This window comes from Hyperoodon ampullatus, assembly GCF_949752795.1.
Source record: "Hyperoodon ampullatus genome assembly, chromosome: 5".
In the NCBI taxonomy this organism is placed as follows: Eukaryota; Metazoa; Chordata; class Mammalia; order Artiodactyla; family Ziphiidae; genus Hyperoodon; species Hyperoodon ampullatus.
Window position 1 is genome coordinate 120,584,291 of NC_136918.1, and position 26,416 is coordinate 120,610,706.

The following is a 26,416-nucleotide window of genomic DNA, read 5'->3' on the forward strand; positions in this document are numbered from 1 at the left end:
TGCATAATTCCATCTTCCCAAAACTTTTTATCTTTTTGAGCAAAGAACTGTTCCAGGTGCCTTTTACACTCTTCCAGGGAATTGAAATTTTTTTCTATTAAGAGAATTTTGTAAAGACCTAAATAAATGGAAATCTGAAGGTTCAGTGTCTGGTGAATACGGTGGATGAATCAGAACTTCCCAGCCAAGCTGTAACAGTTTTTGCCTGGTCATCAAAGAAACATGCAGTCTTGCATTATCCTGATGGAAGATTATGCGTTTTCTGTTGACTAATTCTATTCGCTTTTCGTCAAGTGCCGCTTTCAGTTGGTGTAATTGGGAGCAGTACTTGTTGGAGTTAATTGTTCGATTTTCCGAAAGGAGTTCGTAATAGAGGACTTCCTTCCAATCCTACCATATACACAGCATCACCTTATTTGCATGAAGACCGACCAGCCTTTGGTGTGGTTGGTGGTGGTTCATTTCACTTGCCCCATGATGTCTTCTGTTCCACATTTATTGCACAGTATCCACTTTCCATCACCCGTCACAATTTGTTTTAAAAATGGGATGTTTTCATTACGTTTAAGTAGAGAATCGCACGCGGAAATATGGTCAAGAAGGTTTTTTTCATTTAACTTATGTGGAACCCAAACATCAAAGTGATTAACGTAACCAAGCTGGTGCAAATGATTTTCAACGCTTGATTTAGATATTTTGAGTATGTTGGCTATCTCCTGCCTGGTATAACGTTGATTGTTCTCAATTAATGTCTCGATTGCTATCAACTTCAACTGGTCAACCTGACTGTGGAGCATTGTCCAATGAGAAATCTCCAGCACGAAACTTCACAAACCACTTTTGACAGGTTCAGTCAGTCACAGCACCTTCTCCATACGCTGCACAAATCTTCTTTTGCGTTTCAGTTGTGTTTTTACCTTTCTTGAAATAATAAAGCATAATAGGCCGGAAATGTTGTTTTTCTTCCATCTTCAATATTAAAATGGTTACACAAAAATTAACCAATTTTGATAAGAATGCATGCTGATATGACAGCTGTCACATATAATCTAACAAAATTGTTTCTAAGTGCTACTAGAGCCATCTTATGGAAAAAAACGAACGAACCTTTTGGCCAACCCAATACTTTAAAGCATATATTGATAAATTACTTAAAAGGAAGAACACTCCCTGCCCATTGTTCTTTTTTTTTAAAAAATTCCTGGTTATTGAGAATTATTCTTCTTTCTATGTAAACTTAAAATCAGGCTTTCAAGTTCCACTAAAATTTCAGTGGGATTTTAATTGATTTATATTGACTTTACATATTAATTTGAAAAGTAAAGGTTTTTTATAGTATTGTATCAATTTAAATATGGCATATTCTTCTAGTCAGTTATTTTTGACTTTAGGCAAATTCTTATAAATTTTTCTCTGTGGGACACACTCCCTTCTGTTGTTAAAGTTTGCTTCCAGGTATTTAATACCCTTTCTTAGTAACAGGGATTTTTCTCCCACAAAGTACTATTTAAAAATTTTCTCATGAAATTAATATATATCATTGGGAACATTGGAGAAGTAATACAACCACTTTATTAAAAGCATTTATTTTGGAAAATTTCCTTCTAGACACAGTATGATCAGCAAATAAAATTTTGTCAGCACACTGCAATGGTTTAACTCAGAAATGTACCAGATCGTCCATATATGCAATTTGGTTATCAGTGATGTATAGTATTTGTATTTGCTAAAAATAAATCCACTGAACTTGTCTTAAATTGAGTGCTCTTTAAGAAATATTTGTCCGTTCACTTCTCCAGTTACAAAGTCATAATAGTATAAGTATCTGAAATGTGCAATGTAGGAAAATGGAGGTTCTCTGTATCTGCCCCTCCCCTGCCTCTGAGAACCCTAACTACTTTTAACAATGGTGTTTATTTTTCCAGACAATATTGGCACCATCCTAGATGTAACATTTCTTTCCCCACTTGCAGTATTTTCCCAACTTGCAACATTTTATCCCACATCATTAGAAACTGATGTACCTTTGTGTGTGTGGCTACATGGTATTTTCCACAGTATTTTCTTGAACAAATGTTCAAATTTAACTGTTCATCTATTGGGTTTTTATTTTTGCTGTTTACAAACATTTTGCAATGAACACTTTTACATAGGTAACAGCTCCTTGTTTTTGAGTATTTCTGTAGATACATTCCTAGAAGTATATTTGCTTGGTCAAAGGATATGCATATATACATTTTTAACTGCCTTTCAAAAAGGTTATATTACTCTTTCAAGCCTGTACTAACACTATGTGTGTGACTGCCTCCCCACACTTTTAATCTTATGACTATCAAGATAAACCTGCTTTAGGGCTTCCCTGGTGGCGCAGTGGTTGAGAGTCCGCCTGCCGATGCAGGGGAAACGGGTTCGTGCCCCGGTCTGGGAAGATCCCACATGCCGCGGAGCGGCTGGGCCCGTGAGCCATGGCCGCTGGGCCTGTGCGTCCGGAGCCTGTGCTCCGCAACGGGAGAGGCCACAACAGTGAGAGGCCCACATACCACAAAAAAATAAAAAAAAAATAAAAAAAAAAAAAAAAAACCTGCTTTAATTGCTAGTGAAGTTCACTTAACAGTCATGACACTAAAATTATGTATAGAAGTTAGCCATTAAACCTCTAGCCTGGCTAGAAATACCATCTTTAATGCAGGGATATTGTGTTTCCCGTAGAGCCTTACAGTGTTACTGCTTCACAACTGGGATACAAACTCCAGAGAATACATGAGAACATCATATACCACGTCAAATCAACAAATGTTTGATACTAAGAAAAAAAGAAGTCCTGTGATAAACTTGGGCCATACTAATACCGCTAACTCTCTTTTCCTTGACCAATCATTGGTAGTTTGCTTTGTCATCTCAATCCTCAATCTATTGGGCTGTAGAAATATTGCAATTTGATTTAGAGTCCAAGCGAATAAAAGGGCTGTCAAGTTATTAGTCAGCCCCTTTTCAAAATATCTTAATAGTTTGTAAAAAGGAACTTCGTCAGGGGTTTATTAGTTATTAATCAAGATACTTTAATGTCTCGTATTCACACTCAATCTAATTTTTGCATCTGTTCCTTTTTTTCCAAATCTTGGCTTGATACCGAACCTGTCCTCAAGTTTTAAGAGTTGGTAGACTTTATAGTTAATGAACCAAGGCATTACGGAGCATGGGCTTTACAAAGCCCAGCTTGGATTTAAGTCAGGGCTTCATTACTTAGCTCTCTGTGATCTTGGGCATTTTTAGCTTCTCTGAGAGCCCTTATCTTACCTGGGATAATAATGGTACCAACCTCAGGGGGTTATTATGAGGATTAAATAAGTTGTTGGCATATAGTAATACAAATTCTAAAAACTTACTGTTTACTACTATTATCTGTAAAATGGATAGAATGGTTACTCTAGCAAGGTAAATGCACATAAGTGATTTAAAGTTTTTTTCCTCTTCCAAATCACCAAATAAGAAATCACTTTAACAGTGTAGCTGAGTAAAAGCCAATATAAATGCTTTATCATCTTAGTTTGAAGTCGTTGAAGTTTGCCAGAAAGTTAAATACTCTGAGATAAATATTACACTAAAAACCCAGAAATAAGCACTTTGGTATTGATGTAATATAACTTACCAAGAGAATTTATATTTTTCTTTTATTTTTGATATTTCCATGTCCCAGTTTAACCTCTAAATTTAGAGCTTTGCAGCTATGGCTACAAATATAAAATGGAGAATTAAAACAAATTTTCATCATTCAGTCACAAACCACTCCTTTTTCAAACAGCCTCGTAACACTGTCAAGCTGAAATTATGCAGCAACATTTTGTCTTCATTAGAGCAGTCTTGGAGTCTGAGGGAGACAGACTTAGAGATGTTACAACTCCTAGAGTCCTAATTACTAGTTAAAAAGTTTGACACACTTTGAATTGCATACTTACTAGACTGAGTTTAAGATGTAGCTTCTGAAAGAAAGATGGTTTTATTTCATTAGGAATGGATTGGAAAAGCTATATTGATGAGCTTTCTTTTGCTTTAAATAAATTTTGGAACAAGGTATGAGGTGGATAGTCAATAAAGGGCAGAATCTTCTACAGGTAACATATCTAATATGCAGTCAACTTCAAAATTAACATTTTCCCTGAGACACTCTGCCATTTAGTTGTCAACACTAATGAATAAGAGATTTAGATTTTTTTTTTTTTTTTTTTTTTTTTTTTTTTTCGGTACGCGGGCCTCCCACTGTTGTGGCCTCTCCCGTTGCGGAGCACAGGCTCCGGACACGCAGGCTCAGCAGCCATGGCTCACAGGCCCAGCCGCTCCGCGGCATGTGGGATCTTCCCAGACCGGGGCACGAACCCGCGTCCCCTGCATCGGCAGGCGGACTCCCAACCACCGCGCCACCAGGGAAGCCCGAGATTTAGATTTTTATAGTAATCTGATGTGGAAAGAAAGGTGTAGCTGGCTAGGTACTACCAAAAATATTTCCCTCAACAGTAGAGCTATTATGCTTCTGATTTTCCCAACAGCCTTATAACTATGACATGTGCAAACTAACAGAACAAATACTATCTGCTAACTCCATGATAAAAATACTTGAAACCTGCCACTTTTACGATTGCCTAGAAATCTGCCAGTATCACCCAAACTCTCTAGGATCTATAAGTGAACAGTAACAATTAAAAATTTTTTTTCCAACTTAAATAAAACTAATCTCCCTTGTGATGCCAGTTACCCCTAGGAAAATATGCTCAAGTTTGAATAAGCATTCACTATAAATCTCAGGAAAAAATGTAGATATGGTTTAGAAATATATTAAAAGTTGCATGTGGCTTATCAAAGAGTACAATAACATTAAAACCACAGGCCTCTAAAGTTTGTCTTCTGTTGAAGTTGCAGACATTTTGAATTCCACATACTTCAAAGCTTTGAGAGCTATGTATCCATATGATTTGTGCACTTTTCTGGTAGTCTGTACATCAACAGACTTTATCAGCAAACACAACAGAAATATCTGGAACAGCCAAGGACATCCAATGATTTATTAGCAAGTTGTGATTCTTCTGGTAAGTCAAATAATTTAAGACTAGAAATCTAAAGATGTAGGTAATGAGAAAACATAATCTTTTAGTTTTTAAAAATTTACCTTCGGGAAAAAACCTAAATTCTTATATCTTTTTTTCTCTTTTCGTAGTTCAAGTACACTTACGAGACTGATGGCATTACCGTGGTATAAATAGGGACTACTGAAGAATCTGAAGTACTGTACTATTTGGCTTTATTTTAGACCTCTAATAAAGACTTCAACATGTTGAAAAAAAGCACAAGGCACAGAGATTAGCATAGCTATAAGAACATTTCTGCTTTACGCCATGGTACTAGGCGTATAAGTCAGATGTCATATCAAAATTTGTACAGGCCAAATTCTTGGTTAGGAAAATCCTACGTATAGTGACTCTAATGGTTGAAAGATGTTTCATTATCTTTATATTTTCAATTATCTACTACTAACAAACTTTAGACGTTTTATATGAATCTTTTGATACTATAGCCTTTGGGAAAGGTATGGCTAATATCCCACCGCCTGGAGGGGTGGGATAGGGAGGGTGGGAGGGAGACGCAAAAGGGAGGGGATATGGGAACATATGTATATGTATAACTGATTAAATTTGTTATAAAGCAAAAAAAAAAAAAAAGTCAATTTTTTAAAGAAAAGTTAAAATTGTTAGTTTTTTTCTTTGCTAAATATTAAACATATGGAAGTGAGATACCCCCTTTGCTCTTTCTCCCTTTTTATGCACAGAAGCACACATTGTCATGCCTCAAACTACTTTTTATTTGCAACTACATGATTTCACGCAATTCTTCTAAACAATGACATAAAATAGATTTCCTTGTGTATAAATAACTTACATACTCTCCATAAAGTAAATGCTCAAAGGTGCTAGAACAGATCGTCCACTCCTACAGTGTTCTCATATCCAACAGAGTTGATGCACAATATATAAATACTCAAGTCCAATATTAAAAACTCAGGCACTTGACTAACTTTAATAAAGTTTCTCAAACTATATCAATATATCTAAAGTGCATATATATTTTTTAAGAAAGATTATTCTCAATAACTTCTCTATAAAAATAAGTTTGATGGTTTAGCCCATCTAACTTTACTACTTTGAGTATGAACTTTTAATATGCAGTCAGGCTTATTCTACCTTCTCTCAACATGACACCAACAGAATCAAAGCAGCTAGTGAGGTGCTAACATGTGAGGATTAATCCAGTGATTCCGGTCACAATGCATTCCAGGAGGAGGTACCCATGTTACTGGAATTGGGCGATATGGTTTATTCTTCCTTCCCTGATTTGGATAACCAAATGGAACAGGAGGAGGGTAGTGACTTTGATGACCATTCCCTCGGTACATTCCTGGTTTTTTTCTGGGTAAAGGGTGCCACATTGGAAGAGGCGGGAATATCAGCTCTGAAATCTGTAAAGAAGAGAAAACAGTAAGTTAATAAAAAGAAAAAATTAGTCATGTGTTATATAAAAACTAGGTTACCTTCCAGATTACTCATTAAAGAAAAACAAAATCACTCACCCACAACCCTAAGAGTAGGTCTAAGGCACATTCCTACAATCAAGTCTAAATATGTTAAAAACCTCAAATATAACAGGTGATCAATCAGCATTTTTTCACTAAATGAGTGAAAATGAGTAAACTCAAACACAGCACTCTAAAGCAACCGGATATTTTCTGGCTATTTCAACCAAAGAAGATGAAAACACGGAATGAATAGAAGCTTGTAAGGATACATCATGTTTTAGACCACTGGTTTCCACAGCTGGCTAAAGAGTCACCTAAGAAGCTTTTAAACACAAAATGTTCATGCCCCAGCCCTGGTCTACTGAACAATATTAACAAAACTTTAGGAAGAAAGGCCAAGTATTTTGATGACACTGCAGGTGATTCTAATGTAGCCAGTTCAGCATTTTGGAAAACAGGCTTAGATTATCCCATAAGTCAAGTGGGACATCAAGTTCACATCATTCAAAATGTTATCAGCAGTTTCAGGCTGCTCTGCTCAGAATGCCACACCCTGTGACTTTGAGTTTCAGAGTTCTCTGATTTCTAATCTGCTCTTCCTAGCATAGGCATTTAAAAATTTATATTCTGTATAACAGCACTGCATTCATGATAGAAAATTCAAAAGGTACAAAACTGTATACAGTGGAAAAAAGTCTCTCTTCTTTATGTGATTACCAGCTACCCTCTCAGAGGCAGCTGACACTAATCAATTGTTTGATTATCTTTAGAGATATTCTATGAATATACTTGTGTATACATCTATATACACATTTATAAAAACTTACAAAATTCTGTATACTGCTTTTTGCACTTGATAAATACATCTCAGAGACATTCATCTCAGTACATAATGACTTCTTTTGTCATTTTACAGCTAGACAGTAACGCAATGACTATGCCATAACTAAATTAACTGGTGTCTTGTTGATAGTACATTTAGGCTGCTTTCAGTCTTTTAATATCAAAAAAACAATGCAAAAAAGCAAACAAAACAATGCAGCAGTGAATAACCTTAGCACAGTTAATTCTTGATTATCTACAATAATGGGGAAATAAAGAATTTAGCGCTCAAACTAATTGACCTATATTACAAACCAGTAACAAAGTGGAATGTTTCATTTCTTTGTACATTGGGGTGTTGATAAGCTTTTAAAACTGTCAGAAAGCAGACACAATCCCACAGGCAACCACTGTTCTGATTTTTATCACCAGACTGAGTTTTCCCCGTTTGTGAACTTCGTATAAATGGAATCATGTGGCATGTATTCTTTTGTATCTGGCAATTTTTTTTTTTTGGCCACACCGCCTGGCTTGTGGGATCTTAGTTCCCCAATCAGGGATCAAACCAGCGCCCTCCGCAGTGAAAGAGGGAAGTCCTAATCACTGGACCACCAGGAAACCCCCCGGCAAAATTCTTTTGCTCAATCAGATGGTTTTTAGGTCCTTCCGTATTGTGTCTATTATTAGTTCTTTCTGTTTTATTGCTATTATCCTACTGTGTGAATGAATACACAATTTCCTCCCATTCACTTGTTAATGGGTATTTGGGTTGTTTTCCTTTTTTTTTATTAAACGATTATGAAAAGAGCTGTTATAAACATTCTAATATGAGGCTTTGTAGATATTTTTTTCATTTCTCTTGTTAAATACTTAGGAGTGGAACTGTTGGGTTATAGGGCAGATGCATATTTAACTTTGTAAATGCCAGTTTTCCAAAGTGGTTATACCATTTTACACTTCCATCAACAGTTTATGAATCCAGCTGCTTCACATCCTTGCCAACATTTGGTATTGTCAGACGTTTTAATTTTAGCCATTCTGGAAGTAGTGTTTCACTGTGGTTTAAATTTGAATTTTCCTGATAACAAATAAGGTTGAGCACCTTTTTCATTTGCTTACTGGCCATTTATATAACTTCTTTTGTACAGTGTTTATTCTTATCTTTTGCCCACTGCTTTTAACTGGATCATGTCTTTTATTATTGATTTATAGGAGTGATTTTTAAAGTATATTCTGGAAACAAGTCCTTTGACAAATATATGTATTGAGAATATTTTGTCCCAGTCTATGCTTTTGCCCATTCGTTTTCTTAATGGTTTCTTATTTATTTATTTTTATTTATTATTTGGCTGCACTGGGTCTTCGTTGCTGCCCGTGGGCTTTCTCTAGTTGCAGTGAGCAGGGGCTACTCTTTGTTGCGGTGCGCAGGCTTCTCATTGCAGTGGGTTCTCTTGTCGTGGAGCACAGGCTCTAGGCACAAGGGCGTCAGTAGCTGTGGCTCGCGGGCTCTGGAGCGCAGTCTCAGTAGTTGTGGCACATGGACTTAGTGGCTCCGCGGCATGTGAGATCTTCCCAGACAGGGATCGAACCCGTGCCCCCTGCATTGGCAGGTGGATTCTTAACCACTGTGCCACCAGGGAAGTCCCTCAAATTAGTTTTCTAATGTATGGTATCAGGTAGCAGTTAGGTTCATTTTTTTTTTTTTTTTAATATATAGATTATCCAATTGTTCCAGTACTAGTTCTTGTATACTTACCCTACTGAATTGCTTTGGCACTTTAATTTAAAAAAAAACATAAACAAAATTGTACACACATGGGTCTACTTCTGGACTCTCTATCTGTTCCAATAATATATTTATATATCTTTAAATCATTATCACACTATCTTGATAAACATAATGACTTAATATTAGTGTGAGATCTCTGAGTTAATTCTCCTTTCTTTAAATTTTATCTAGAAAAAGACTTTTGGGATTTTGATTGATAGCAAGTTGAAACTACAGATCAGTTTGGGGAGAAATAACATAATCTTCATTCTTAATTAGTAGAGAGTTATCTCTGGAGGTTCCTTTCAGAAAACACAGACCCCCCTCAGAGAACAAAGACCCCAAGCTTGGAATTATTTTGCCCATACTCTGATAACCTCTTTTTTAAGGCTCTTGGTAATGCCAGGTTCAAGATGGAAAAATGTATAGGTAAAAAAATTAAAGTGGACCATCTGCACCAGCTTTCTACACAATGATTTTAAGAGCTATGCTTCTCAGTCATGAAATGTTTTGTAAGTGAATATAATGTCAAGGAGAAAAGCACATGAAGGACAGTTCAATTTCTATGCCTTTCTGTTATAATTTTATCCTAATAGTCTTTCAACATAGGGGAAAACAAATACAATTTAATTTTAAAAGAAAATCTAAAAATTAAAGGTCAATTTACTTGAAAAAATTGGCAGCAATCACTTCAATTTGGAATTTACATTCTTGCTTTGCTGTGTAACAAATAAAATTCTTGAGGTAAAATTAGCACACATCTGAATGAATTCCAGGCAATTTAACAATGGTAATCTGTAGTACGTAATACATCATACTGAGGAAAAAAATGTCCAAAATATTTATGGTAATGGTCTTAAAAATGATCCCTGAATTACAAATATTATGTTTACTTATCTATATAGGGAATCTCTTGGGAAGAATACAAAAATAACTGGTAATGAAAACCTCCATGCAAGGGCACAAGACTGGTCACTGTGGGAAGAGGAGGACGTGTCACTATTATACATTTTTAAAAAATAAATTTATTTATTTATTTATTTATGGCTGTGTTGGGTCTTTGTTGCTGTGTGTGGGCTTTCTCTAGTTGCGGTGAGTGGGGGCTACTCTTCATGTGGTGTGCGGGCTTGTCATTGTGGTGGTTTCTCTTGTTGCGGAGCATGGGCTCTAGGTGTGCAGGCTTCAGTAGTTGTGGCTTGCAGGCTCTAGAGTGCAGGCTCAGTAGTTGTGGCACACGGGCTTAGTTGCTCTGTGGCATGTGGGATCTTCCCAGACCAGGGCTCGACCCAGTGTCCCCAGCATTGGCAGGTGGATTCTTAACCACTGCGCTACCAAGGAAGCCCCTATACTCTTTCATACTGTTTCAAGTTTTTGTTTTTGTCTTTTATTTTTTTTAAAAGCAGGTGCATATGTTATAATACACACATATACATATACCCCTAAGAATGTGATAATCTTCAGAACTAATCTTCCTCTCAAGCCTAGGAAGGATAATTCAACAATTAAAAAAAAAAATTAGGGCTTTCCTGGTGGCACAGTGGTTGAGAGTCTGCCTGCCGATGCAGGAGATGCGGGTTCATGCCCCGGTCCGGGACGATCCCACATGCCACGGAGCGGCTGGGCCCGTGAGCCATGGCCGCTGAGCCTGCACATCCGGAGCCTGTGCTCCGCAACGGGAGAGGCCACAACAGTGGGAGGCCCGCGTACCGCAAAAATAAATAAATAATTAAGAACTCAAAAATTAAGTTAAACTGAAAGGATGTTCATTATATAAATGTATCCTGGATTTAAAGGTTCAGTTTCTCATACTCATGATACTCTGGTTTCTCACTCATTAAGGTCTAAATTCTCATTTTAGCCCAAATCAAACCCTACCAGAAACCTGGTATGTTTAATTATGTCTAATTAAGGCCAAATTAATAAAAATAGGTATATTTAAAAATATACTCAAAATTAGAAAAACTGCACGTACAGAATAAGGCTCAACTCAAAGGACTTCTTTAAATTTTTGTATTAGTAGCTATATGACTCTTTAAATGCTAAAGCAAAGAAAAATATTGTTTTGGCTTGAGTGAAAAATTAAAGAATAATTTAGTGAGGTTTCTCTTTAATCATAGAAAGGGAAAGAACATGAAAGTTAGGTACAAATTGGAAGTGTTAAAGGCTACAAAAAAATTAGTGGCTATTTTTGAATGCAATAAGGATTTTTAAAACATCAGGAATGATTTTTTCTATTGTTTTTACAATGTATTCATCCCACTTATTTAGTAAAGCAGACCTTTGATAAAATGACTCAGGATGCCTATTTCATCTCAGAGGAAGCAGCTTTCCCCTTAGCGTGGGAAGGCAAGAACTGTGATCCAGAATTTCAACTCAGAAACTTTGGGCAATATAAGCAGGACTACCTAGAATGCCCTTGCAAGCCTTGCTCATGACCTTCAGTATGGAGCCACTTCATGGTTACCTGGTATACGGGGCTGGGGGTCGCAGCCACTGAATTGGGTTTCACTTCTACTTCCTTACTTGTTTCTTCATCTGAAGAAGAGGACCCTGAATGATAATCAGAGGTAACCTTATCAAGGGCCCTGGTCACTTTCTTGGAAATCTCATCCTTGTTCTCATCCTCATTTTCAAAGCTGGCAACAATGAATGCGTTGTTTTTCTCTCCATACCTAAGAATAAAAAACCCAAAAAACTTACACACCTTGAAGTCACATCAACAAAGCAAGAAATGTCCATAAAAACAATTGAACAGGTTTGGACATGCCATCAGTCCCAGGCAAAGAAGGAACCCTCCCAGAACTTGATTCTGCATCTATAGTATCCTAACCCAGCTCCATGCCAACAGGCAGGCCACAATTTTCTACTTCTGGTCTATTAAAGTACAAATAAAAAGTGACCTCATTCTCTTTTCCAATTTTCTTTTCTACTGTCTCCTGACAAAAATAGTTGTCTACGATATCAGAGAAACTCATTGTTTTGATTACATTTTTGTATGTACCATTGAAACTGGCCATACAGAACTTTCTAACAAATTTTTAACTGACCCTTATAACGTAGATCCTAGTAATTCAAGTCAAAACTCAACCAGACATTTCCTATGGGATTTATTTTTACCACAATTAAATAAAAAAGAGGCCTGTGTTTCCTATATCCACACTGACAAAAACGAGAACTGAGGCAACTGCTGAAGTTAAAGGGGAAAAAAAAAACTACTGTTGAGGAAAATAGAAGGATTTTGCTTGAATTATACTGCTGATTTCATAGAGATTCCTGTGATAAATGCTTACCCCTCATCTTAATTTTTTTAAGTTAAGCAAACATTTTTATCCTTCCAAAACATTTTTAAAGCTTTGATCTAAGAAAAATAATTGTCAGAACATGTAACTTCGGCTGTTGGGTACTAGAAAAAAGGAAAATAAATTCTGCAATGAGGGAAAATAGCACAACACACAGTAAAACTAGGAGTTTTCATTGAGAGGACAGAGGAGAAACCCACAAATCCATTCTAATAGATTGCACAACATAAACACTAAGAAACAATTTCTAGGAAGTGTTAGGACAAAGGAAATGAATTGTTAAGCAGTCTTACACAGCATGTAATTAAAGTTAAACAAAGTGATTCTAAGCTTAAAAAATATAAAAACATCAACAGAAAATAGGGTTAATTGACTACAATGTCAATTAATTTCATTCATGATAATTCTTGTCTCAAATTATTTCTGAATCAGGATGATATCTACAATTAAGTAAAAGGCCTAACTGCAACCAAGCCTTTGAAAGTTTAAATGGCAATCAAGTAGTCTCACAGGCGAGTTCTGTGTCTTTCAACTGTGCTATCTTCCGTTCTCATAGGCTGGATGGGGCCATAAATGCAATCTAAATATGGTACATAATTTCCTTTTCTATTCTTTTTCAGTCTCTCTCATAAAAGGAGTTGCTGCAGGATGGTGGAAAGAGCACTAGACATGTTTCTGGTTCTGTTCTGTCATTAACGAGCTCTGTTACCAGGTGCAAGTTATTTAATCTCTCCCGGCCTTAGTTTCCTATCTGCAGAATGAGGAAGCTGAAGATAGCTGGATAGTGGTTAGTCTTCAGCTGGTGATTCTTCTTAGTAGAAGATGCCTGAACAGTGGGAAGGGTTCTTCTCAACACAGAATTCATGAAGTATAATTTCAAGATTACTTAGCCTTGGGTTGTAGCAGTGGAAATCTACCCCTTGGTCCTCTCCAGGTTTAAAGACGCAACAAATTTCAATAAAATCAAAGGTTAATTCATATATTAATACCAGCAGTATTAACAATCGGCTTAGGCCTACCTTCAGTATTGCCCATTAATGGAGTCAAAACTCAAGCAAAACAGAAAGGCAAGAAATTTGAGAAAAATCCCTGCCTCTGTAGAAACAGAAACCTAATCCAAGGGCAGACATCTAATGATTGAAGGATCAGCTTTATTAACTCAGGTTTCTTTGACACTCAAGCTCAGTTAGGTTTGCATTTTTCCCGTGGTAGTATTTTGGTATGAGGGCTCTCTTCAGGGTAAGTGAAGCTGCTTACTATATTACTATAACATTAGAATGTGCAGTTAATTCCTCAGAATTCGTAATGGACAACTTTTAAATTTTCCAATTTTCAATGACACACTGCTAACACATTCAGGCCTACTGAGTTAATCTGAAACAAATCAATAGTATCTATTGCTCTTTATCAGGAAAAGAAAGGATTATAGAAGTTACAAACAAACAAAAAAAGAAGTGTAGAATATTGAGTAGATAATAAAGCTGCCAGCTATTTGCAGGCCTTCTCCTTATAGGATCTGTCGTCTATTCAGTATCTTCTCTAATATTTCACTTAGTGAAATATTTCTAACTATATAACACTTTGCACTCTTCCAATATTTATCCTGATGGAATAACTCTATGAAGAATGTTCTCTTTGAGTGCATTTCAATTTTTTTCATAACCTTAGTCTTTAGTATACCAATGAGTTATTATTTTTAATGACTCAGATATTTATTCTATTGCTATATCAGCTTTAATTTTCAGAATAGTTCCAGTTTTGGTCCAAAAGCACTAATATCTCAGTCTCCTCTATTAATTTATAGCAATCACCTCTACCCAATCACTAACAGGTCTTTCTTTCTGGGATTTCTATCATCACTGAATGAGCACTCATATTCTGAAGATATCAATAATTTCTATTAACCGTGAAAAACCTCACATCATAGCCAATTTGGGGCAAAATTTTGATCATATATAAAATAATTAGAAGGCTACTGAATGCAAAGGTTTTCTTATATTAACAAGATTAAAGCACAGTAATTTTTTATTATCTGGCATCATCAAGTAATGAAGTATCCACTTAAGTAGAATGTCCATGTAACTAAAGCTTCTATCTTCAGGTGCCAAGATGTAGTTTAAGCATTTCAAATAAATATGTCCAAAATGTTTATATAATTAGCCAACTTCTTAAATGTCCTTGGATATGGGAACTTTTCCCTAATGATTTAAGATCGTTGTATTAAGTATTCATTATTTGATGTTGTGATAATACATTTGGGTCAACTCTTGCTTTTTTGTTCCTGCCTCTATGTCAGACTGTTACTTTTTTTTGTAGCTTTATGACAACAGTATCCTGGGGGATTGGTTCCAGGACCATCCCTGCCTCCCCCAAATGCCAAAATCTGTGGATGCCCAAGTACCTTAAATAAAATGGCATGGTGTTTGCATACAACCTACACACACCCTCCCATACACTTTAAATCATCTCTAGATTACTTATCATATCTAATACAATGTAAATGTTATATAAATAGTTGCATGGCATGGCAAATTCAAGTTTTGCTTTTTGGAAATTCTCCCCCCCCCCAAATATTTCTGAACTAAAGTTGGTTGAATGCATGGATGTGGAACCCTCAGATACAGAAGGCCAACTGTACTAGGAACAATCCCCTTTCAAATGCCATGTAATATTTTATGGGCTGAAGAACTACACAACGAACTTAAAAGAACTGTGTGTTAAGTAAGAGTAAATATGATCAAAGTGTGGGCCTCATAAAAAGTAAACATTTCAATATAGTAACTTTGTGATAGCTATTTCTTGTATACTGAGGTCTTCTGCAGGGATTCAGTGGTCCAAGTCTATAAAACAAAGTCTGATCCTGGCCTACGGTAAGTGCTTAATTAGTCCCAGACTCTAAAAATGTTTGACCTTCTTAGACCAAAAACTGAGGTATCTTGCTCTTCCTTTTTCTGAGAAATAAGTATTGGAGAATCAACTACCTACACCTGGTTTCCCAAAGCAATAAGCTTATATAAGCCACCAGCTTATATGAAGCAGCTCCAGGGTGGTACAGAAAATTGTTGCAGGATTACCATGTATTTTTCCAACATGTCTTCACCACCACTTTCATTTCTGGAGATCAGGTCAAAGGCTATGACCACCTTTGGAACATATTAGGGTTGCATCAAAAAGCACCTCTACTATAATCAATGGGTGAACTGTACCTCTAAACCAAAGAGAAAACCCTAAGGGACAGCTGTAGGAAATTACTCACAGGGGTTCCATGCATCTATTCATCCTGTTCCTCCTGCCTGGAAATGTCCTTCCAACCTTGTCATCTAGTCAACTGCAACTCATCCTTCCCCACTCAGCTCAAGTATCACCTACTGTACAGTCAGCCCTCCATATCCATGGGTTCTGCATCCATGCATTCAACCAACCACAGACCAAAAACATTTGGAGAAAAAAAAATCCAGAAAGTTCCTAAAAGCAAAACTTGAATTTTTTTCAATTCAAGCAACTATTTACATAGCATTCACATTGTACTTACAACTATTTACACAGCATTTACATTGCATTAGGTATTATAAGAAATCTAGAGATGATTTAAAGTATATGGGAGGTTATGCATAGGTTATATGCAAATACCACACTATTTTATATAAGGGACTTGAGCATCCAAGGATATTGCCTCTGCCTGTGTGTGTGTGTGCATGTGGCCGGGGCAGGGGCATGTTCTGGAACTAATCCCTCACCAATACCAAGGGCTGACAATAGTCTTTCCTGAGGCAGTAACTTTCTCGTTTGTGCCACCAAGTATTGCATTTTGTACATACTTCTATTATAGCACAAATCACATTCTGTTGTAATCTGCTTATTCTTTCTTCTCCCTCATTACACTCTGAACTACCTGAAAGAATGTCACTTTTTTTTTTTTTTTTTGTGGTACACGGGCCTCTCACTGTTGTGGCCTCTCCCGTTGCGGAGTATAGGCTCCGGACGTGCAGGGTCAGCGGCCATGGCTCACGGGCCCAGCCACTCCGCGGCATGTGGGATCTTCCCGGACCGGGGCACGAACCCGTGTCCCCTGCATCAGCAGGTGGACTCTCAACCACTGCGCCACCAGGGAAGCCTGTCACTTTCATTTTTTAAAAAATCCTACAACTAAGAATGCCTGGTCCAAAATGAGTATTTTAATTTAATTTAATTTATTTATTTATCTATTTATCTATTTATTTATGGCTGTGTTGGGTCTTTGTTGCTGTGCACGGGCTTTCTGTAGTTGCGGGGAGCAGGGACTACTCATCGTTGCAGTCCACGGGCTTCTCATTGCGGTGGCTTCTCTTGTTGCGGAGCACAGGCTCTAGGCACGTGGGCTTCAGTAGTTGCAGCACTTGGGCTCAATAGTTGTGGCTTGCGGGCTCTAGAGCACAGGCTCAGTAGTTGTGGTGCACGGGCTTGGTTGCTCCACAGCGTGTGGGATCTTCCTGGACCAGGGCTCAAACCCATGTCCCCTGCCTTGGCAGGCCGATTCTTAACCACTGCGCCACCAGGGAAGCCCACAATGAGTATTTTTAGAATGAATGAAGTTCAATTAGATTTCATACCTAACACTCACCTTTTACAATTCTGCTCATTAGGAGACAAGAAATAATTTCCATTATGAAAATAAAACCATGAAAATATCACTCAGCCACTTAAAAACCAAAAAGGGGGAGGGAGGCAAGAGTAGAAACAAACAGAAACAGAAATCAACCAAAAGTTAATATCCAGTATTATTTGGGATTAGCATCTTTCCTAATTTGAAGAGGGGAAAGACAAGGGCACCACCAATGAAAGAAGATATAATTGACCTATAGGGAGTCTAGGTGTCTAAATTCTACAATAGAGTTCTTGGTAAAGCTCTAAAAAAAACCCTGCTCTATCAGTTTTTGAGTTTCTTTAGCTGTAAAAGAGGAATGTAACCAGTCTTTCACTATCACCTCCAAGAAGAATAGTTTACAAAATTCACAGCAGAGAAAGCCAAACAACCAGCTCCTGGCTATAAAAATACATGCGTAGGCAGTACCTGAGAGAATTTCATAAAATCAGTTCCAGCATGGTAATCAGTTAAGCCGCCAAACTCAAGAACTCACCGACAGCACACCTCACATGGGTCCACCCATAGAGTGAGTTCCTTTGGCAAGCCCAGGTCACTGTACAAAATGCAGCTGTTCTCACAGGCTTTCAGGACATCAGGATCAACTCTCTGAAACTTATTGACACGAATGCATCTACAACAAAGTGGAGTAATGTTAATAGCTTTAAATAAATGTAAATCAGAAACTTTGTTATATCTATTAGTTTTTGTCAACATGAATTTAAAAAAATAAAATGAACCCTGGCAAAGAACCCAGGAATATCTATCCTAAATAGATAATAAATCTGAACTAAAGGCAAAGAGGCAGCAGCATCATCAAGACTAACCAGCCTGGTGGAAAGAAGAGTCTGTGTGAGCACAGGGAAATCACTAGAACTGGCTCTACTTCATTTCACACAGAAACTACTCAATCTCACACGTACATTAAATGAGCAAGGAGTATGAAAGTTGCATGAAATTACTTAGAGTTTTGAAGGTAAAAGTTTTAATAGGTCAAATTCCTATATAACAAAATCTCCAACTCACAAAAGACCTCAACCAATGGTTCAAATAATATTTGGAAATTCTTGTGACAAGTTTTGATCTGTTGTTACCTTGCTTAAGAAGGGTATCCTATGCCTTACCTATAATTGTTCTCTAAATACCGAATCAGTCAAGGACACAGAACCATTCATACCATGTACTTAAGATTAAAATATAATCCAGGGACTTCCCTGGTAGTTCAGTGGTTAAGAATCCATCTTCCAATGCAGGGGACGCAGGTTTGGTCCCTGGTTGGGGAACTAAGACCCCACACCGCAACTACTGAGCTGGTGCACTCTGGAGCCCGCGTGCCATGACGAGAGAGAAGGCCGCGCACCGCAACAGAAGATCCCACATGCCACAATGAAGATCCTGCATGCCACAACTAAGACCCGATGCAGCCAAATAAATTAATTAATTAGAAAAAAAAAATCTGAAAATGTTATTGGGTTATTTCACTTAACCTCTGTTACTCGAGTTTTCTTTTCTTTTCTTTTTTTTTTTTTTTTTTTTTTGTGGTATGTGGGCCTCTCACTGTTGTGGCCTCTCCCGTTGCGGAGCACAGGCTCCGGACGCGCAGGCTCAGCGGCCATGGCTCACGGGCCCAGCCGCTCCGCGGCATGTGGGATCTTCCTGGACCGGGGCACAAACCCGTGTCCCCTGCATCGGCAGGCGGACTCTCAACCACTGCGCCACCTGGGAAGCCCTCTTTTTTTTTTAAGTTATCAAAAGAGAGAAAAAAAATTCTAAACCACTAAAGACTGTTCCTTTTTTTTTTTTTTTTGGTCGTGCCACATGGCTTTCAGGAATCTTAGTTCCCCAACCAGGAATCTAACCCATGCCCACAGCAGTGAAAGCACAGAGTCCTAACCACTGGACTGCCAGGGAATTCCCATCTGTTCCAATTTTTCTAACCTAAGAAATACCATTCACAGCTACCTAACAGAATGCTCAAAGATGGCTCTCAGTATGAATGCAAAAATACCTGTTAAAATAAGTATTCTGCTTACATAGAGAAACGTTAGCTACAGTGAAAGTATTTACTGCCTACAACTAAGAAATCAATCAAGAGAACGCAGATTTAGTACGAGTCCTGAGTACTAGTATTATTGGGTGAATTTAGATTAAGTCATTTTACTTCTTCAGACCCCCAAAATATGGAAAATATAAGTTAATTGACAAATACTGATTATATTACTAAATACAATACTGTAACATCAACAGAATAAGGTACTATTTAAATTTTTTAAAGTTTAATTATTAGTTAATTTCAACTTTCATTTAAACAGTGAAAAAAGTTCTCATTAGGTAACAGCTAATATGTATTTCTAAACAACAATAATAATAATAACTCTTTTTGAAGGTTTACCATGCAATGGAGAGTCTTCTAAACGCTCTGCGTGTACAGGCATACCTCAGACATTGCAGGTTTGGTTCCAGACCACAGCAATAAAGCTGTGGTATCTCAATAGAGCTAGTCACAAAATTTTTGGTTTCCCAGTATATATAAAAGTTGTATTACAGTACACTGTAGTCTATTAAGTGTGCAATAGCATTATGTCTAAAAAACAATGTACATAGCTTAATTAAAAACTACTTTATTGCTAAAAAATGGTAACCATCTGAGCCTTCAGCAAGTCTTTGTAACAGTAACACCAAAGGTCACTGATCACAGATCACCAAAACAAATAAAATAACGAAAAAGTTTGAAATACTGTAAGAATTACCAAAATGTGACAGAGACACAAAGTGAGCAAATGCTGTTGGAAAACTGGCACTGACAGCCTTGCTCAATGCAGCTGCACAAACCTTCAGTTTATAAAAAACGCAATGTCTGTGATGCGTAATAAAGCAAAGCACAATAAAATAAGGTATGCCTATGTTAACTTTTTTAATTTTCACAATGATCCTGTGAGTTAGATACTATTTTCTCCACTGTAAAAAAGAAAGGAGGCAGAGAGAGTTTGAGTAACTTGCCCAAAATTACACAGCTAGAAAGTAATGAATCCAGAGTTCAGATCCAGACCAGATGCCAAAGTTCACTTTATTAAACAACCCTATTATGCCTGTACTTATTGTAACATCACCGTTAACAATTTAGCAAGTTCAGAGTAAAAAAAAATATTTTAAACCATGTAAGACACTCTTTATTCCTTTCTATAATATGGTCCTATGTTACAGATTCTAATGTTGTGTAGGTTGATTCAAAAGTCCCACGTGCACCAGGATCAAAAGCAATTAAGCATAAGGTAGATCTTAGATGTATGTGTTTGTTTTTTTTATCTACAATGAGGGAGATGCAGGCTCTCAGCTTAAAAAAATATGTGTAAATATAGATGCTTAAATAGAGACTCGCTTCAACAAAATTTGCATACCTTACATATTTTTATGCTATTTTTTTCACTCTAGATACTGCGACGATTTACCCATTAACCACTCTTCAAAAACAAGATTTTAAAAGCTGCATAAAAATAGTCCATTGTTTACTTAATGTTGACAGTGTAGCGCTTTCCAATTTTTTTGCAATTATAAAGTGTAAGAAATATCCATATTCATACATATTTGTCTGCATTTCTGATTACGCTTCTAGAATAGATTTTAGGAGATTTACTTTTCAAAGACTGTGAATATTTTTATAGATCTTGATAATGTTACCAAATTGCTCTTATTTGTATAAGAGAAATATACCCCCCTGCAGAGAAACATACTAATTTATAAAAACTTTAGAAGAAAAAGAACTTTACAGATTGAAGAGTCTACTAACTCTGGTTAATCCTATAGTCTATTCATTTATATAAAAGAAACGACCCACAATTAACTCTAATAGTTTTCTACTTCAAAGACGGCTTCAAAATGACTCAATAATGATACTTCTGATTATATGCCAATTTAATATTGTGGCTAACTTTTTTCCTCAAGTTTTTAGAATTAATGGAAATAAAATTGTACACTGTCTGACCTTTAAGCATTTACTTGATAGTGTCTCCTTTTTCAGTAATAGTACGGTGGCTTGGCACTTCCAAAAGCCTTAGTCCAATGTCAATTACATCAGTGTAAAAAGCTTGAACAGCTCTAATTCACAAAAGCTGTTCACTCTATCAGAAATGAAGATGTGCAGAAAAAAATTAAGAGAATCAAGTGAGAGGATAAAAAACAGTAACTTGAGTGCTTTATATAGAACATCCACATTTCTACTTTCACTCACCACATTTTCCAATATACTAGGAAACCTCTTTGGATAGAAATGAAGAGGAAAATATATCAATTACTTTGATTATTTTCTTTTCAACAGATCATATGCTCACCTGGCTTTTAGCAAATGAGAACTAAACAAATCATATTTTCACCTCCCTTGCACACTCCGTGAACAGTCTTACACTTTCAAGAGCTCAGCGACTGAAAGGAAGTTCTTTTTACTGTGAAGGGCTGATTTGTGGAGGAATCTTTGGGGGCAGCAATATGCATACATAAAAGAATTTCAGTATTCATGATAGTCACAACTGTTCCACTTTTATTTTTTTGGTCACATCCACAAATGGGGCACGGTTTGACAGCTGAGTTTAGCAGAATATTCTCAACTCAGGTTCCCAAGTAGTCACATAAATACTAAAGAGTGAGCATGCCAGGACATGTTTTACAGGAGGCTGCTCTTCTTTAAACTGTAAATGTAACTTATAAACCACAGTACAAAAGATAGCTGGGAGTGAGAACTGCCTTCACTCTCAGAGACAAGGCTGTGGGAGGACAGTGGTATACAGAAAGCTCATAAGAATTTAGGGTCAGTGAGACCTGAATTCAAATCCCAGAGCTAATATTTACCAGTTGTGAATCATAGGTAAGTTACCTTCATCTATAAAATGGTTACAATGGCTTCTACCACAACGAATTATGCACAGTACAAATGAAATTATTCCCGTGTCAAGAACATGTTAGGTGTCTAATAATCTTAGTTCTCATTTGCCAAAAAACTTTTAACACGTAACGTGTAATTTACTTTTAAATACAAGGAACTCATTTCCCTCAACCCTTACCATGCCCCCTTTTAAGTGATAGTTTTAGGGGTTCTCTACAATTGGGAAAGCCCTCAACTACCTGTGATAATTAAAGAAAAACACTCAGGAACCACACTATGACCACAAGACTAACTCCCATGAGCCTATACTATTGGCCCTCCAAGTCCAGGCAGTGGGACTCGAATGACGAATACTTGTATTTTAAAGTGAATAAGGAAAAAATAAAACTGAGACACTCCTGAGTTGGGTATTTTGCAGATAAACTGAGAAAGGCATGGACTGGACACACCCATCATTCCTCTGGCCTGGCACTCATTTGAGGAGCTGATCAGCCTCTTCATTTAGTCCAATCTAACTGTCCAAGCGATTCCTTTACCTGTAGGCCTGTCCTTTTGATGGTTTTTCCGGATACCAGTGATTTTTATATTTTTCTTGAAGTATTAGAGTCAATTTCTCAGCAAACCTCTCGACTGCTTCTTTTTTCAACTTATCATGTTTTCGAACTAGCCTTGTGAAAAAGAAGACTACGGCAGCAATTTCGTTCTTCATCTTTCCCTGCAAAGATAAAACAGTTTTTCTCAAAAAACCAAAACATTCAAAACTTGAAGATAAAGCTCTGCAAAATATCCCTCCTTTACAGCAGCACCCCTTCCTCCTTCTAATTTTATCTGTGTTTCACTGGCTCATATCTGGAGTAGGGAACAGTCACTAATTTATGCCATAAAGAACTTATTATAAAATACTGTTTAAGAGTCTTATCACCTAGCTTTGTAAAGGAGTTCAGTAAAGAGAGCACACCAAATTGCTCCTGTTAGCTAAAATAAAATCAGAGATATCACTCAAAGAGAAGCATTACAATGATACCACTATATAGTTTTTACTAAATGTGTCAATATTTAGCTACAATAATTCAAGTTTAAAGTTCTATGAAATAACTTGTATTTTAAAACATAAAAAAGTCCACTTTAAAATCCAGTATTGTAGAGCCACTACAGAAGACAGTTTGGCAGTTCCTAAAAAGGTCAGATATATAGCTACCATATGACCCAGCAATTCTACTCCTAGCTCTATACCCAAGAGAAATGAAGCCATATGTTCACACAAAAACTTGTACACAAATGTCCACAGAACCATTATTCATAATAACTAAAAAGTAGAAATAAACTAAATGTTGATCAACTGATAAATGGACAAATAAAGTGTGGTATATTATTCGGCAACAAAAAGAAATGACATACTGATATGTGCTACAACACGTATGAAACTTGAATACATTATGCTAAGGGAAAGAAGCCAAAAGACCAAATACTGTATGACACCAATTATATGAAATGTCCAGAATAAGCAAATCTATATAAACAGAAAGTAGATTAGTGGCCTAGGGGTAGGAGGATGGGGGGAAAGGAGTGATGTCAGTTGAGTATAAGATTTCCTTTTGAGGTGATGAAAACGTCCTAAAATTGACTGTGCTGATGGTTGTACAACTCTGTGAATGTACTAAAACCAAAGACCTGTACATTTTAAATATGTGAATCGTACAGTTTGTGAATTATATTTCAATAAAGCTGTTATACACAAAGAAAAAAAGTCCATTATCAAGCTTCTGTAAGCACTCTTTCAAGAACAGAGATATATTTACCTAAAAAATATGACCAAAAAACCCCAGCTCTATCAAAACATATTTAAGAGAGTGGAAATTCAGGATCATTCACAGAAAATCTAAAAGAAATAATCAGAGATTCAGCTGCATATTGGAACTGCCTCAAGAAGGACTCTTTTTAAATGACAGATCTGATTTATCACTGATTAATGCATAAAGGCAAAAACCTTGTACTGGGATTGTTTCGATGTATATTCTGTCTTTGCTTGATGAGCTCATTCATTTGGCTGCTGTAAGTAACTTGGAGTTATTCAGATGCTGCGTTTATTAAGCAACATCACCTTTTCAGAGCCAATTATTAAAGACATACAGCCCCTGTTATGTTTAGTGCAAAAACTGACCAACCCAGCCTATAGTTTGTGTTCTTTCGCATTTAAAAAATACAGCTGATTCTGTTAGCTTCCTTTTTCTTTTCTCAAACTTGCTCTTAAAGTCCGTCTTCATAAGATTCCTTTCCTCCTTGTGCAAATTCAAACAAGGGACCTCAGTGTGAAATAAATTCTATATGTTATTTGAGAGGTCTGCTGGCAGCCATGGCCACCCTGATGCTAGATGGGAAGACACCCAGACCTTCCTCTTGGAAACCCTAGAATGCCAAGTCTACCTTCTATGGCCAGCTGCACACAACCCCAGCCCTCCACAACTGCTGTGCAGCCTCCTCCTGAAAAAAAGTCAGCCATTTCCACTTATAAAGCTATATTTATACTCCACCACGTTATGATGGAAAAGAAAACCCACTGCAATTTAATACATGGTTTGGGATGAAACTTGCTGATGGAACTCCATTAGCCTCCACCCCACCAAAGAAAACAAGAAAGGTACTCAATCCCTAACTAGCCCATTCTCCTCATTCATTAAATTGGCCAACTATGTTCCACATATCTGAGTTTTGTTTTCCTTTTATTTTTTCTTCTCTGTTTCATATCAAAAAATAAAAGGAAGAAAGAAAGGAAAAGAACCACTTAGTGGTTGCTTTGGGTTGTAACACAAGATGAGTCATATGGAATTACTTTTTTTCCCTCAGTTTGAGGGAATGATGCCTGGAAGAGCTGAGAATTTAACCCACCTCCACCGGTCAGTATTCTAGGAGTACCAAAAGGGCAGCCCTAGAGGGGAGAGTTATGAGGTCAGGGAGAGAGAAACCAGAAGCCAGCAGGGCCAAGATGCCCCTTAGGCGTCTCGAGTAAGTCGCCGCAATTCCTCCACCCACACTCGGAGCGAAAAGCTCCCATTTTAAACATCGCACGGTGACGTCATCCTGGGACGTAGTCACCGAGGCGGCTGCCCCTCAAGTTCTACTTTGTTCCACAGGCTCCTCTGCTCACGGCGGCGGGCAGAGAACCCAAAGGAAAACCCAGTCCTGCCTTCCAGGAGTTTATAACTTTGTACTTTTCCCTCTCTGGTAACGAAGAGCTTCATCGCGGCCGTTTCTAGAAACAAGTATTTCTCCCGACAGACGTTCCCAAGGTTGAGGAAGCGGGGGGTGGCGGGGGGAGGTCCCGGCCGCGGGAGGTGACGAGCCCTCGACCAGGCTCCGCGGCGACACAAAGCGGGCTCTGGACCCCGAGCGACAGGATTCCCACGGGGCCGGGAGTTGGGCTTTGTAAGCCATCCAAGCCTGCTGCTCGGCACTCGCGCCTGGGTTTGAAGAGCGCCGGGTGAGTAGGCTCCAAACGTCCCCACCCACTCTTGGAAGAACGGCCTGAACGCGCGTCCAACTTCTGCAATCGCGGGTTTTCCTGAGTTAAGGGGGCAGCGCCCCGAGCCCCCTCCCCTTCCTCCCGAGAACAGCCTCGCAGGGTCCGCAGCCCCCGGACAGGCTCCAGCCTCCGGCAGCCCTGGGTTCAAGGACCGGGCTCCCCTCAGGCGCGACTCCCCCCCGCCCCCCCCCAGACAGCGAGCCGGATCCCCGGCTCCAGAAAACCCACGGACGCGGAGGGGGAGGGGGCGTGGGCAGGCGCAGGGCTGTTGCCCACCGCGAGCAGAAGGTATCGCGCGGTGAAAACGTGGCAGGAGCCTCGAGGCGGCGTCTCCTCCGTCGCGATGCCGCTGAGGGTCCCGCGGAAACCCTCGCGGGCCGCCCCCCTCCGTCCCCAGCCCTTCCTTCGCGCCGGGCCAGAGCCGATGCAAGCAGGTTCGACCCCGCGCTCCTCCTGGTTCCCCCGCGCGTTGCCCGCCCGCGAGCCTTCGACGTGGCCGCAAAGGCGCCCGGACCACCCTCCTCCCGAAGCCCTCAGCCCCGCCATGTCCGCCTCCTCCAGGCCCGGTCTCCTCACCGCCGCCGCCTCCGCTCTGGGGCCACAGATTCCCTCCTGGCCGGGAACCGAGGGCGCCGCCTCAGCGGGCCGGCGCTCGGCGGCAACGAGCGCGGCGAGCCTAGTCTGGCGCGTGCGGCTCCCGCGTCGTCGGGCGGCCGAGCGCGCGCTGAGAGGGCGGGCTGGTGGGCGCGCGCGCGCGAGCGAGCGAACGCGGCTCTGAAGCGGCGCGCGGGGGGCTCGCGGCCCGGAAGAGGGGAGGGGCGATGACCCGGGAAAGGGATGGCGCCGCGCGGGACCGGCTCGCGCTCCTGGGGGGGAGGAGCCAGAGGCAGGGCTGCGTCGACGTCCCGCCCCCAAGGCTCCGGCCTCGCTGTGCGAGCCGCGAAGCGC

General features: G+C 38.8%; 2 protein-coding genes across 2 annotated transcripts in view; one reads left to right on the forward strand and one right to left on the reverse strand.

The window, feature by feature from the left end:
* CXADR (CXADR cell adhesion molecule) overlaps positions 1-5,251 on the forward strand; it is a gene marked incomplete at both ends in the record, with an annotated part of 74,428 nt that extends 69,177 nt beyond the window's left edge. The window contains one exon of the mRNA XM_079705323.1: positions 5,210-5,251. Coding sequence (XP_079561449.1) covers positions 5,210-5,251 — 42 coding nt within the window. The remainder of the gene's footprint in view (positions 1-5,209) is intronic.
* A 588-nt stretch (positions 5,252-5,839) lies between these two features.
* BTG3 (BTG anti-proliferation factor 3) lies at positions 5,840-26,122 on the reverse strand. Its single transcript, XM_079705327.1, has 5 exons — positions 26,045-26,122; positions 22,485-22,663; positions 17,569-17,706; positions 11,617-11,824; positions 5,840-6,505 (listed from the first exon to the last, which is right to left on the reverse strand). The coding sequence occupies exons 2-5, from the start codon at positions 22,655-22,657 to the stop codon at positions 6,266-6,268; spliced, it is 759 nt and encodes a 252-aa protein (XP_079561453.1). The 5' UTR covers positions 22,658-22,663; positions 26,045-26,122; the 3' UTR covers positions 5,840-6,265.
* Positions 26,123-26,416: the final 294 nt, after the last annotated feature.